Source organism: Melitaea cinxia, chromosome Z (genome assembly GCF_905220565.1).
Source record: "Melitaea cinxia chromosome Z, ilMelCinx1.1, whole genome shotgun sequence".
NCBI lineage: Eukaryota > Metazoa > Arthropoda > Insecta > Lepidoptera > Nymphalidae > Melitaea > Melitaea cinxia.
Window position 1 is genome coordinate 18468901 of NC_059424.1, and position 16462 is coordinate 18485362.

At 30.8% G+C, this 16462-nt stretch overlaps 1 protein-coding gene across 1 annotated transcript in view; it reads left to right on the forward strand.

Moving 5' to 3' along the window:
- The window catches only part of LOC123668895 (glutamate receptor 1-like), a 194637-nt gene that overhangs the window by 56008 nt on the left and 122167 nt on the right, over nt 1-16462 (forward strand). Inside the window, exons 3-4 of the mRNA XM_045602587.1 lie at nt 14130-14257; nt 15986-16115. Of these exons, the coding sequence (XP_045458543.1) occupies nt 14130-14257; nt 15986-16115 (258 nt within the window). The remainder of the gene's footprint in view (nt 1-14129; nt 14258-15985; nt 16116-16462) is intronic.

Sequence of the window (16462 nt, forward strand, 5' to 3'; positions counted from 1 at the left end):
CTGTCTATTTAATATTAATATTACTGAAAATTTTATTAATAAATCATTTATGTATCAGTTTTTTTGCGCTAATTAAGAAGACACACGGTTGAATGAATAAATTATATTTTTTTAATGTTAACCATGTTCCTTTTGTAACTAGCATCTCGCTTCAATTTGGCATAGTAATTACATATAAATCAATCACTGAAAAATGCAAAGTAACAAATTATAAAGATAACTCAATTTCGTCTCAATTCAAGGGAGTATTTGGTTAAATAGGTCTCTGTCCTGACATTATCTCGACAGTGACATTTATTAGACGTATAATCAGAGTATTGTAGTTGAAAGTGATGCATTGATATGGTTTTAGTGATATAACGTAATAATAGACAATAATAGGGCTCTCTTACTTCTCCGATTTAAAAATAAAGCTTATATAAAAATATATTATATAGCTAAAGCATATAATTCGGTTCAAGATTATCGTAAATGATAAATATTTGTTAGTAAGCCTTTATAGGCGCTGTATCTCATGCAAGATTTTATTATTCTATACAAATAAATAAAATTGGTGTATCTGTTTGTAATATTAAAATAACCGCTTTTTACTAAATTCATAAGCATGTATACACGGCACATATACCTAAATAACATTTTTTTTAGATTTTCCTTTGTCTGCTTTGAAATGGCTGGATCGATTTTGACGGGACTTTCTTTGGTAGCTGATGTAGTAAGGAGTAACTTAGGCTACTTTTATTTTAGATTTTTTTCTTTTATAACTCTGTGAACTGAATAGTAACTATTTTGTTAAATTCCACGCGGACGAAGTCGCTGGCACAGCTAGTTTTTGTATAAAAAGAAATTGTAGTTCAATATGTATGTATTTTGTAGAATTGTTTTTAATTTGTTTTTCAACAAACAAAACAATTCCACGTTTTACTAACGCCCAAAAAAATTAAAATATGACGATTAAATTATAATCAAGAAAGGGATAAGACTTCCAAGATTTCGTTCGTCGTTTGAAATTAAAATATCTCTTTTAGGATTAATTTCTTTGAAATTCGAAACAATATTCTTCTCGTACTTTTAAAAATTACAATAATAATTCTTATGAGACAGAGAACTTATGATTATCGTGACTAAACAAAAAAAAAATTAGTTTCTTTTTAAAACTGGTATGGAAAAGTAAAAAAGAAGTTTATAAACTTGAAATGTTACATAATACTTATTCAAATCTATTATTTTTATTGAAATGTTACATAATACTTATTCAAATCTCTATCTCATCTCTCTCATCTATTTTTATTTGGCTTAAAATAACAAATATAATCTTCAACTTAAGGAAATAATAATTTTATTCATCATTTTTAATAAGCAATATAATATTCAATATAACGTTTTTTTTTTTTTTTTTTTTTTTAATATTGTAAAACAATATTTTTGCACGCGATAACTTTTAATTAAAAACTAATTTAATTTAGTTATGATACATTTTATCTCTATAATCGAGTGCAGTGTAACTAGAACTGGGCAAACGCAATTTCGCCTATATATTTGCGAAAGGTTGCAGCTAAATTAACCGCGCTGCTCCCCTGAACGTTGGAGGATAATTACCTACCGGGGGTGACGATCGTTATTAGGTATTTATAATAACAACAGAGACCGAAGGGTTAAGGTACTCTCTGAGACGCAGAAGGGATAATATTGAAAATGATATTGAAAAGGATCGACCTATTCTAAGAAGACCTTTGCGTCATCTACAAGACACCGTTATGCTATACGATTAAATTTTGTTAAAGTATCTTTCACTTTCTAAGCTCTATCATGCTTTTTAGAACGTTCACTTAATAAAGTGAATAAAAATTACTGAGAGTTTAACAAGTGGGGATTTTTCACTACATATCTCGTTTGATTACTTATGCAAATTATAGTAGACTAATTTTCTAAAATGTTTTAATATACTTTCTAAAACACATTTTGCTAGTAAGACTAACTTAGTTTAAAGAAAGACAATTTTCTCTTTTAACTCGCACGATATTTTTTTTTTATTTGTGAAAAAATTAAAAATCTTTTAAAGGAGTTTCAGTTTAAAAAAAAAAATGGTAAAATATTTCATACTGGTATGAAATGATATAAACATTAAAATTTAATAAATAATATTTATTAAATATCTACAATTTATTTTTCAAAGAAAACGTAGGTAGTTATGTATGTACAAATATAATTGGCGTAAGATGATAATTTATTTGCACTCATGCGAAGAGAATTCTCGGTAGCGTATATAAATAACAAATAAATAGACATTTTCTTTAAATAGTATTCGAAAGCCTTTTGCGACATTTTGCTTGTGATGTAGTTTAATGACGAGAGAAGTTGAAAAAAATTGAAATTAAAATTGTAAAATAATATAAGATGTTGCATAAAATTCAACGCATTCAATAATTATTTTTGTAAAATTATAACATGTCAAGTAGATATCAGTACTTTTAACTTTTAATATTCCTCTGCATCCACGTACTAAGCTAGAAGATAAAAATAGGTTTTACATACACACACCATAAAGGTCTTATGGCTAGGTAAGGGTAACATTATGTGCAAGGGTATATTTGAATTTAAATATTATCTCAAAAATCTGTATTTTTACTTGATTGTAAGATATGAGAGTAAGATTTCAGAATGTACGACATTTATATTGCCGATATCCGCTTGTTACATAATGTTTTATAGCTACACAGACGTTTACGTACGAAATTAACATTAACCAATTCTATCAATTATTTCGTTTAGAAATTATTGTAATAAATAATCATTTAAATCGACAGTGATCATTTATTTAACAAGGCTACAAAGTGTCCTTGTGGTAAAACATTTCTAATACATTTATCATCGTTAAACGTCAAAAGGAATTAAATTTTTATTCACCTTCACTGATTTATAAAAAAAAACCCTATAAATGAATGTCACCTTAATATAACGACAACTTGCTTTAGATTTTGCAGCAAAAAATAAGTTAAAATTTAACTTTAAAAACAATTTTAATTCATTTACTAGCTATGAAAAAAATCTTTATCCTCGTTCCCTCAATGATGAGGACCACGCCACGCGACTATGAATAATATGTCTCCATTGAAGGCAAATGTAAGCTTTGTGTTGCACTGTGGAAGCTGCCTCCCACTGTATTCTTGATGACCTCAGACCGTCTTGTTGGTATCCTCACTTTAGCGCTTTTCATTCAACTTGACCCAGCATTATAAGTTTCTCAAGACTATGTTTGGGAGAGCGCATAATGTGCCCAAAGAAGGTAAGGGCCCGCTCCATGCAGATCGTTGAGAGCCGCTTGGTGATGTTGTATGAAGGAATAACACGAATTATTAATACGCTACGTTTGCTCCCTTATCTTGCTACGTACATTTTAGTAACTGCACAAAATTAATCGATTCAAACAATACTCCAATAAACATTAATTGTTATTTAATATTAATTATATTTTCAATTGAAAATGTCACTACAGTGTAAATTTCATTCTGAAATTTATAATTAATTTGCTGTAATTACTTACAATAGCTTCTATAGATTTAGTAGGTTAACGTGCTGCTTAGCAAATATTACGACCGTCTATAGTACAACAGAGGTGTTTTAACTAAATCTGCAACGCTATTGTAACTTGGTGGATCATTGTGCCCCATTTTTTTACCACCAAGAGGGAAATAGACACGTTGAAAACAAAACCTAAGCTTGGTTTTGTATCCGTTACCTTCTGTTATAGATACTAGTCATTTATTTATTATTTTAATAAAATAAATTAGATAAGTAATTTTACATAATTATTTGTTTTTAAAATAAAAGTATACTTGACATTACGCTTTACCTTTTTTTTTTAATGTATCGTTTTTTTTTTTCTATATTTGTGTGTAATATTTTAATAGTGTGCTTATTTTAATAGCGAGGTCCTTTTACAAAAAAAAAAAAAAAAATCTTCATATAGTTATTTTTAAAAGAGAACAACTAGTTAACCGTTTCTTAAGGCTTACAAGACGCACGTGGGCGAACACTTTCTGAACTATTACGAGTTCGTTATAGCGATGAAATCTCGCTTTTACAACTCCTACTATAAATATTGAAGAGTTTTCTGCGAACAGAAAAACTTGTTATAATTAAAATAAAAAAAAAATAAAAAAAATTAATCACTTTTGTTTTATATTTCTTTCTCATGACCATTATGTAAATTATCAAATCATTTTACCCATTATGTATATCATGTCAACTTATTTTTTTTCCGTTAGATATAGATTTTACTGGTACAGTTATGTTTTTATAGGGAATTGTAAAATAAAGTGTTGGTAAATAAATTAACTTCCATAATAATTCTGTAAATAAATGAACTCTTCTGATAATATTATAATTATATTTATCATTTTTTTTTTACAAAAGAAGTATCTGTAGAAAAATTAAAACATTTTTACAAAAATCCGTGTACGTTAAAACAAAGGTTTTTCACAAATGTAAGTCATAATTTTTTTTCCTTACAACAAAAGACAAATCCCTATCGGCATTTCTTGAAAACAAGCATAAAAGTTATCACAGCAATACAAGCGGCTATAGCTTCGAGATATCGTGTAAAAGAAGCCGATATAAAAAGTGACAACATATTTCGTTGCTCTCGGGGAAAAAATGAGAACAATACTTAAATACTGGCACGGAAATTAAAAGCAGAAACAAAAGCAAATTACCCTTAAGAAGATGAACGGGGCCGCGATGGCCTCTATTTTCTCTAATGAGGAGTACGTTACAGACCTCTGCGCGCTACGAACTGTCTGCCACTTTTTGTAGCCTTCCGATGGAGCTGTGAAAGTTTTTATTCGTTTAAATACTTGTCTCACAAAATTTAAATGTTCCGGTGCACTTTTTTCAGTTAATTAGTACTTTAAAACGAACGAGCCTATAAATGGAGACAGTTTTGTTTTTTAGCATCATTTTGTGTCACTGGTGTGATCTAAATTTTGTTTGAATTTTGTAAAGAAGTTTTTTATATGTTTTGGGTATTTTTTGTAGTACAAAATTAGCAAGGTAAAATTAGTAAATAATAATGCAAATAATGCAAATAAGAAATAAATTTTGACGAAATAGAAATTTGAAATTGAAAAAAATACGGTAATAATATTCACTAATATTTTAAATCAATATTTTGTTATCACTACATAGTATAAAACAAAGACACTTCCCGCTGTCTGTATACTTAGATTTTTAAAACTACGCAACATATTTTGTTGCTATTTTTAACCGACTTTAAAAAAGAAGAGGTTGCTCAATTCGACCGTCTATATATATAAAACTTTTTTGTTGGAAAGAAGATATCCTAAGTGTAGTAACAGGATAAGGAAACCAGGATCTGATGATGGAATCCCAGAGAAATTGAGGGAAACCCTCGAAAATCCGAATAACTTTTTACTGGCTGTACCGATTGGGATAATTTTTAAATTAATCGAAAGCCGATGTTTTATTATGTGGTGACATTTAAATTTCATTGATATCTGATTACAACTTTTGGAGTAATCTTTGATAATGCGTATTATTTACTTGACTATTTTTTCGTCTACCTACATTGTCTTACTTGTCGATGTAATGGAAGTCGGTTTTTTCGTTTGCCTGCAAACACAATTATCTTTAGTAAATAGAGTGATTCCAGAGGAAGGATTATATGTATAATACATACATAACAAAGTAGAGGAACATTGATAGTTTAAGAGGTTTCTAATGTCAAAATGTGTACCATTACAAATATTTATTTTATATTTAGTATCAGCATTGCACCCGTACGAAGCCGGGGCGGGTCGCTAGTTTAGAATAAAGATTTTAAACTAATATTTAAATATCAGGATACCAATTTAAACAGTAATACTGCAAATTATTATACTGTTATATTTGTGAATTATGTTGAATAAATTAAATTTACATGTCCTTAAGCACGCATGAATATTCTAGAGAAATAGCTAATTTCACTATTTCAATCTATGTTAATACACCTTATATATTATGACAGTTGTACTATAAGACACATTAATTTGTATACCCACAATAATCTTATTGGACTTATGCTTATGTTATTCCAAAACAAGCTTAGAAGTCTAATTAAATCAATTTACATTATATTTCAGTTCTTAAATTTATCACCGATTTGAATTCCATAAAATAATTTTTACAATTGAAGCTATTTTACAGCTATAGCCTTGATATTTATGACTGTAGTCAAATTTTTCAAAGAATTTGTGTCTCTCGTTTTGTCCTCGTCTCCTCGTTCGATTTTATAGAATCCGTACTAATCTTACTGTTGCTAGAACTTCAATGCTTTATATTTTTACTTATAATTGTTCTTATCAGAATTCCCTCCAAGAGCTCATAAAGGAATCGCTTCAGCCTGTAATATCCCACTACTGGGCATAGACCTCTTTCCCCATGTAGGGGAAGGATCTGAGCTTAATCCACCACGCTGCTCCAATGCGAGTTGGCGGATATATTCCCTACTATGAGTAACGATCGCTATCAGGCGTAGATGGTAACAACAGGGACCGACGGCTTGGCGGGCTCTCCGAGACACGGCGGGGAGATCCACAAGGACTGCACAATCACCCAGACTACGGCAAACACCTGTATGGCTAATACAAATGTTTGTCATGTGCAAGGATCGAACCCGCAACCGCCAGTGCAACAAGCACAATCCATAGCTGTGACCGTTGCGCCAACGCGGCGTCTCATCCCATAAAAGAATAACTAAAGACAATTCAAGAAACAAAGATAAATTAAAGCTAACTAGTGTACGTACAAAATGTGAGAAAAAAACCACATTGTTTGTGGGAGTGCAGCTATACAACAAATTACCAAATATGTTCAGGCTTCAGGTTCAAAAAAGTTCAGACAAAATGAATATTTTTGAATCAAAATTAAGCCTAACATAAAATTGTGACACGCTATTACAATTTATTAAGTATGTTGACGACGCGCTGGTGCAATGGTCACAGCACTGGTTTGTGGCTGTTGCGCTTGCGGTTGCGGGTTCAATCCCCGCACATGACAAGTATTTGTAATTGGCCATGCAGATGTTTAACGTAGTCTGGGTGCACGGCAAATATCTGCAACGCCCACTATTATTCCAAAAAAGTAATTCTTAAATTTGCGTAATCTACAAGTTGACTGCATAAGTTCAAAATTTCATTCAAAATTTTGCGAATAAAACGAACGTAAATGACATTTTGAGAATCTAAATTACATTGAAACTAGAAAACTTTGTTCGAATTTTATTTTATATGCGTCGTCATCATCATCATCATTGGCCTTAGTCCATCTATTGGGACGATTTGACAGTGTCAGACTGACACTGTATCGCCTAGGACACTCTTCAGGAAAAACGCAAAGTTACCTAAGCTCTGCGCCACCCTCTCGATCTCACTGGCTAGGCCCACAGGAATGACGAGTCGATACGTGTGGAGCCAGTTCGGCTGGAGAAATCTTTCGCATTTTAGAGCTATGCCACAAATGCTTGACGGAGACCCCATTCCGGGTTTCAAATGAAGTTTTCCTTCTCCAGGACAGGACAGACTTTGAGCCAGGTTTATCCCTTGGTCGCCTTTTACGACCCCCACGGGAAGAAAGGGGGTGGTGCTATTCTACTCACCCGACACCACACGTGTGTATTGTACGACATATTACATTTTTCTTTTCGTCATTAATTCAGTGTTAATTTATATTTAAAAAATATTAATGTAATTATGTCACTATTAAATTATAATAATGTTTGTAATACGATCACATCGGTGATAAGTTAATAAATATCGAACAATAGTCCCTAAACGAGCAAATATTTCGAAATGTTTAATGAACCGCAAAATAATTATCACGTGAAATTTTCTGCAGCAAAATCGGCAACAACTAACACGTTTAAACCGGTTTCATCCGGTGTATGTTTAAAAGGAAACCACGGACGCTAATGTTTAATCATAAACGAAAATGATAATACAGTTTTCGAGTGTTGGACCATATAGTCTAAACTATACACATATATTGGGCATATAGTATACGTTTATATTATATATTTATACATTTGTTGAAATTGAATTTTCGCTTTGTCAAAATGTGAATTTAATAAAGTTTTTGGAAACTTTGATTCGATTATATCGTGACATGGAAATTCAATTTAATTATCGGTGTTAAGGACTAATTACCGCCTGCGGCAGCAATAGGTTTTAATAATATAGAGTTACAAAGTTTGAAAGGGTTAGTTGTTGCTTGATGTACCTTAGATATGATTAATTCGAATAACTTAATTATAATATTGAGTAGGGATTTTTATTTTGTATAAATGTAAAGTTGATGTAACATTTCTTGAAAATGAAAATAATTTTAAATATCTATATAATACTATTAAACGAGCAATTCTTGTATATGTATTATAATCTGAATCTCTGAAACGGCTCCAAAGATTTTCATGAATTTTAGTATGCAGGGGATTTCGAAGGCGATAAATCGATATAGCTAGGATTCATTTTTTGTTTTATCCCTGTTTTCAGGCAATGAAAAAATTGCTAAAATATCGTCAGAATGCGAAGGTAAATTTCACAATTGTCAATAGAATTGTAATAGCTCAGGTGGGAAATCGGCCGGTCGAGATCGACCGAGAAGACCACGGTTCAAATCCCCATGTCTACAGATCCGATTATTTTTTCCTTTATTTTCTAATTGCATTCATGATTTGTTATTTTAATAACCAGTTGATATTTTTTATTATTCTGTCGGTAAAATCAATAATTATTCATATTTTATCAATATGTAATTCGTATTTAAATATGATTTTCAAAAAACACGATTTACTAAAAATACCGACCTGAGCTCCGTCACTCAGGTACAAAGCTTTCATACCTTGATTCTTTTTAAATGTTTTGATGCTATACATAAGGTATGCAGACACAAAATATATAAGGTTTGCAGATGCAAAACCATGGGCAATCACTGAATTTTTTACCATCACACCTCACCTACACCGACGAAACCTATTAAATTGGGTAGGACTTATTTATCTTATGTTGGTAATTATCTTATATATGGTGTTTTCATATTAAATTGATATTATACCTCTGCCCCGCATCGCTCGACCGGCTGCTCATGCTATATAAGCCGGGCGATGTGGCGCGCGATCCGCAATAGTAAACAGACTTTGATAGTGACTGAACACATCGCGTGAATTGACTGTCATCGGCTTACTATTGCTGTATGGCATTAAATCTTGCTATTGGTTTCTATTTTTATGCTATTGTTATTTTTAATTAATTATTTTCATACTTAGTTGGTGGTGTAGAAAACCTTTCAGTTTGCTTTCTTTTTTTCGTTTCGTTCTTTCTTTACTTTTTGAATCAACAAGTACCTTACTTTTCCGTACTTGATTGTTGTAAATAGATTTTTGTAAATAATTTTCGTGTAAAGTTACAATCAATACTTATATTATAAACAGGTAAAGTTTCTAACTTTGTTTGTTTTTAATCTTCGTAAATACTGATCCAATCATAAAAATTCTTTCACTAACAGAAAGCTACACTATTCAGGAGTGACATAGGCTCTATTTTATTGTGATTGAATTAAAAAAATTAGTGAAAAATCTCATATATAAAATTCTAGTGTCACAATGTTATTTTTTAATAGAGGAAACAAAAAAGATTAGTTTTTTTTTTTATCGACTATAGTGGCTAACTGTAGCCTAGTAGTACGCCAGCGACACCAGAAGCATCACAAGCACTTCAATTACCATACCCCGACCTTTCTCAGGAACTCTGGCTAACTTACCAAAAGGGACACAGCACGACTTTAGAGAAGTAAAATGTGGTTGTTATACTTCCCCACTGGGACTGCTCTATTTTGATCAGGATATTTCTTGCTGTGCCTTACACATACCATTTACATTATAATTATTATGGGATTATTAATTATAATTATTAATTCCTGTGGGATTTGTTTATTGTTCTTTAATAACCTTTATTGTTTATTGTTCTTAAATAACCTTGATAATAAGCTACTAATTTTTAGTTCATTTGCGAGCTGATTGGGTGACTTTTGTAACACCATGTTTTTTTTCCGTGTATGTATCGATTTCTTCTTCTTTTTTTATGCAAACTTTGTCCTGACAATAACGAAAACAGAATAAAATCATTAGGTATCTAAATTTGATGCACTCGGAAGATGTACGTGTTCATACATTTAGGTGATTTTTGTTATATAAATATATTCTTTCTCGTGTGAAGATGAAGAATTGAAAGTAACTTTCCACTCTGCTCCATTGTGGGATACATGTATCGTAATTTCTCCTGAGGCATACAGGTAACAAACAAAGTATCGTAAACGTTTTCCTTCATCGCCGAACAAGAGATGAATTATTTAAAGTACTGTCTTCTGGTCGATAAATTATTATCTTATCGAAATAACTCAGACCATGTTTTTTGGAAAGAGTTTGCAAGAAATTAATAAATAAATAAATATCTCTCACCTACACGCTTTATCGTCTGTTCCTTTGACAGGTAACATAATGCATGTGTACAGAGAACTAACTAACAGTTAACTGATATAACTAAATATTTTATTTCGATATGTACATGCAAATATAGTATAATTATATATACACGTGTTACACCCATAATTAGAAATCGCACTCCCAACCCGCAGACCCAAAAACAAGATTTAGTAATTGCGCTAAAGAAAGTCGTCTTATAAGATAATTCTAGTTAGCTTTAACTGTCTTTAAATCATTTAAGGCTACTTATAAAACCTTCATTCATAGACAGTATTTATTTTTATTGTTCGAAATATATTATTTTCTTTCGCTCTGAATGCATACTAATCAATCATGGTACACAGTTGATTCACAATAATTATAGACTGACCTCATTGTGATATTCAACCTGAAGATTAATTTCTGCATTTAAATTAAAAAAAAAGCTCCATACCATCAGATATCTACGGTTTTAATAAAAAAATTAATGAATATAATTTATCTCGAACGTCTACGAATATTTTTTATCAGTTTTGAAAGAATGATTAAAACTTGTATTTTATAACATATATTATTAAATTTTAAACTACCCTAAATTCAGATAATATTAAGAGACATTAATATAGATTGCGTTGTTTCTAGACTTTTATTAATGCTATTATTTTTATCACTTAATATTTGTAAGTAATTTCATTGTTAGTATAAAAAAAAACGTACATTAAAGTAAAAAACAAAAGTAGATTAAATTTAAGACGATTCACTCTATTACCAAGTTCATTAAATTTCTCTCCAGCGACAGGCTTTTAAGATAATTGTGTTAAAGAGAAATTACGGTGAACGAAGGTGGCTGTCGGATGGGAAGTAACGAAATATCGATAGCTGAGTTATAATTCTCGTGACGGGTTCATTAGGAAAACAATAACTTAAAAAAATAAATAAAATTTTTAAAATAAAATTTTTTGTGTTGCCCGCTCCGCCTAACCAAAATATAGATCGTAATATAATATCTAACAATTAATTCGTTTGCACAAATTAATTATTCAAGGAGTCAAGTGTTTCAAGGAGGTTAAGCTACTAGCAGGATACAACAAGTGCATCGTGCCAAGACTGCCTTAACCGCGTTTGCACCGATCATTTTACACACGTCAGAATGACTCGAGTAATAGAATAAGTGAGGGTAGGTGACTATCGAACGATGTGCTAGGTGACGTGATTGGTGCATCTGTTGTTTATAAATTCCTTGCTAATTGCCTACAGCAGCGCAAGTACCTATAACACAAGCATTAAGTTGCTTACTTTAGGAACAGACGACCGTGTATGAATGTTATAAGATGTTTAAAAAAATGTTTAATAATATACTAAATGTATTATAAAGTATGTTTCCTTCTATTATCAGCTCGTTGAAGATCGACGTAGGTTTGGATCTTAGACCATTGATGTAATAATGTTTTTATTATTTGGAAATTTCAAGGATTTTCAAACTATTATAATAAACACGTGTCAAATTACACCTAAAGGTATAATGAAGAAACTATATGATTTTTTATAGGTTTTGCTAATATAGTAAATAAATTAAAAAAATTAAACGATTTTATACCACAGCTTGATAGTGTTATTTATTACATTATATGTTACGAGGGAAAATTTACAACATACAATATGTTATGATAACAATAATCTCAAGTCAATTCTCAAGCCTAATTAGTTTTTACAACTAGCTGTAACAAAGTGTCTTTATTTAAACTAAAACAAAATATTGGTCTGTACGGCGTTAAAAACATAAATTCATGATGTTTCTCAAGGATGTTTAAATCTAAGCTATATTATAAGCATAAATGCCGCGTTGGCGCAACTGTCATAGCCATGGATTGTGACTGTTGCCTTGGCGGTTGCGGGTTCGATCCCCGCACATTACAAACATTTGTATTGGCCATACACGTGTTTGCCGTGGTCTGGGTGATTGTGCAGTCCTTTTGGGTCTCCCCACCGTGCCTTGGAGAGATCGTTAAGCCGTCGGTCCCGGTTGTTACCATCTACGCCTGATAGAGATCGTTACTCATAGTAGGGAATATACCCGACAACCCGCATTGGAGCAGCGTGGTGGGTTAAGCTCCGACCCTTCTCCTACATGGAAAAATGGGCCTGTGCCCAGTAGTAGGATATTACAGGCTGAAGCAAAATGTGCTATTTCATCCTATAAATAAATGGTCCACAAATGAGTAGAGGTCTACTCATCTATCTTTACAACTTGAAAGATCAGTTTTGCAAGTGGATTTGTATGCGGTTGGCAAGTGTAACTGTATTCTGGCTTACCCGCTATCTGAGGAAGCCAGAATGTTGTATAAAATTATGAAAGTAGCTCTTAAGCGTAGATAGTATTAAATATTTTTGTAAGATCTATGAGGATGGCATCGTCAAACCGGCGAAACCCTCCATAAATAATAAAGATTAAAAATAAATTATCTTTACGACTTTGTCTTTCAATTATACGTTTTGTTTCTCATTCTCTCAAAGTGAAAATGGTTACAGATAAAAAATTATCTGTTTCCTAGCTTTCGTTATATAATTAAATCATACCAAGTATTATTTCAAGAAACAGAAGAGATCAACAGACAAATAATTTAAAAATTAAATAAACTTCATTATGGTAGAGAACCTTCCGAAAAATATGAAATACTTTTAAATTTACACACTCTACTGTTTTATGATTCATAAAAAAGAACAATGGGACTATAGTTCACAACACTGCCGGACTGCTGAATCTGTATTTACATCTTTAAAAAAATCTCTAGACTATGAACATTTTTTGCCACTGGTAAACATAAATTATAATTGTAAAATTTTGAGATATGCTCATTAAAGTTAATATTCATTGTAACAATATCAATGAGTAATAGTGTTTTTACGCCTATATATCAGAGTGAGGAATAAAAATCCAATGCTTATTATCTAACAGTATTAGTACTGAATTTGAAAGGCTGTGTTATTGGTTGATTCATCATTATCATCATTACAGCCTATACAGTCTACTGCTGGACATAGGCCTCCACAAGTTCACACCAAAAACAACGTGAACCCATGTGTTTTGCCCATAGTCACCACGCTGGGCAGGCGGGTTGGTGACCGCAGTACTGGCTTTGTCGCACCGAAGACGCTGCTGCCCGTTTCCAGCCTATGTATTTTAAAGCCAGCAGTTGGATGGTTATCCCGCCACCGGTCGGCTTTTTAAATTCCAAGGTGGTAGCGGAACTGTGTTATCCCTTAGTCACCTCTTACGACACCCACGGGAAGAGAGGGGGTGGCTATATTCTTTAGTAGTACCGTAGCCACACATTGGTTGATTATATTGATTATATTCAAAATTAAAATAAGACAGTTTAAAGTTTTTTAAGACGATAACAAAAATATGTTAAGTAAAAATAAGTTAGGTTTTGTCAGAGCAACTACTAAGTAAGACTAATAATTCGGCCAAAAATATGCTTGAGTTTTAAGTATTAGTTATCTCCACTATTTCCGACAGTATAAGAAAGAATCGTCTAAATAAAACCTTCACATCATTCGTTGTTCTTGCTATCTATTCAAATGTGCTTTATAGTAAAATTCTTCAATTTGTTCACAGTCTGCAATCAATTCGCTCGCGGCGTGTTCGCGATGCTCGGCGCCGTGACTCCTGAATCATTTGACACTCTGCACTCCTATACAAATACCTTTCAGATGCCATTTGTCACTCCGTGGTTCCCAGAAAAGGTAAAGCACGTTCTCTAGATTAATCTTTCGACAGTTTATTTTGTTTCCGATTTCGATTGTGAAATGGACTGATTTAAAAAAGTTAAGTTAAAAACTTTAATTTTTGGCTCGTTGTTGTTTGTAACTTTTATTATTGTATAAAAATATCGGAATAATTTTAAGTAATTAATTATTTATAATTTGTTTTATATCTGTCTAAAAGTTTAACAGTTACGTAAAAAAATAATAAGAAAAAAATTCTAACACAATATGCGCAAAACTAGACTCTAGTTGAAATAAAATTCTACTAACTATCATAAAATCATTTTAAAAATGTAGAAATAATTAAAGTATAAGATTCATTAACAAAAAACATTAAAGTAATGTAGAATGTAAAACAGCATTTAACTTAACGAATTCCTGTGATATTTTTTCGATAAAAAATCGAACTAGAACGAACTGCTGACAACCATTCTTCTCTTAATTCCGTTGCTCAGCAATCGATGGAAATCATTTTATCGGATTAAGTTCTGGAACTAAAAAAATGATTTGTATTTTTTTATATTTATGCATAATAATTATTTCTTATTGCACGAGTAATCATTTCGAAAAAGGTAAATGTAATTACGTATAGTGAATTATTTATACAGATAACGGTATAAGAGTGTTAACTTAGTTATATAATGAAATAAAGTGTGATATGTAACCTATAATATTACATCTACTTACTTACACCAAGGTTGTTAGAAAATACTAACCGGATTAAAACCGCCTTTTGTAAAGACTTTTAAGTTTAAATGTGCTATACAAAAAAATCCTAAATTAATTAAACAACATGATAGCTCCGCGATGAGTCTGCTTAATTTAGGTACATCAGCTACTTGTTTGCCTTAAATAATTTTAAAAAATATTATCTTATAATCTAATTGGACTTCTTGTTAAAAGTAATTCCAGCCGAGCGTCGAATTACTAATGAAATATAATTTCCAATATTATTATATTGAAAAAAAAAAACAATTTTAGAAATTAGTCTTGTTAACTTATGAAATAAACAAAACGTATATATATTTCAAGTGGATACACGAGTACCTAAATAAGTGCGTAATGAAAAAAACAGGTTATTTTTCTTCTTCAAAACATTTATACTCACTTAAGCGAGAGAAATTTAAGAACAATTCATATCATATTAAAAAAAAAATATATATTGTTTTTGTTTATTAATTTCCTTATTTGTTTTGTTATATCGATATTATGTGTAAAAAAATTGCGAGTTCATCTAATAACAATATAATCTAATACTATTAAACGAGCAATTCTTGTATATATATATATATATATATATATATATATATATATATATATACTTGCTGATTTGGCAAACGTTGTTTTGCCAATAAACTATCTACTATAAGTGTGCGGGGATTTACTTATAATCGAAAGCGTTGTCAATAATTAAAAGAATTTATTAAAAATAATAAAAAATTAAAATTGCGATGGAAAAATAGGGGTTTATCGTAGAGAGGTGGAAAATTAAGAGTAATATATTTTTTTTATTCTAAGTCATGACAAAAAAAAAAAATAAAAATCTTGCCCATAAAATTATAATTTATAATTAACAAATAAAATATAGAGGTTAATCGTAGAGGGTTGAAAATTTAGTTTTGTATGCATTTCTTAATGTTAATCAAAAAAAAAATAATATATAAATACAATAATATAAATGAACTAAATCTTTTAATCTTCAATCAGGTGATACCACCGTCGTCTGGACTGATTGATCACGCTGTCAGCATGCGACCTGACTATCATAGAGCAATCGTCGATACAATAGTACATTATGGTTGGAAGGACATTATTTACATCTACGATTCTCATGACGGTGAGTAACTATATACTATTATTTATTTGTACAGTTAATATTGAATAAAATTATATATATAGGGGAGTCAAATTAATTGTTTAGATAAGACAGTTTATATGATGTTGTAGGAAAATATAGATAATTCATAAACTTTTCCTTTATAATTAATAGATTACAACTTTCCGTGATAGTAAAAAGTTAAGTTTAAAAAGATTTGAATCAGAGTTTCAAGCCTGGGCGTTAATTTTTTTTTTTTCTTTATGAAATATGAAAAACGTAACGATTTGTTTTGAATTTTTGATAAAACTATATTTTTTTTTCTCATAATATTCTAAATAATAAAAGTTTTAACTGAATTTCGTTTG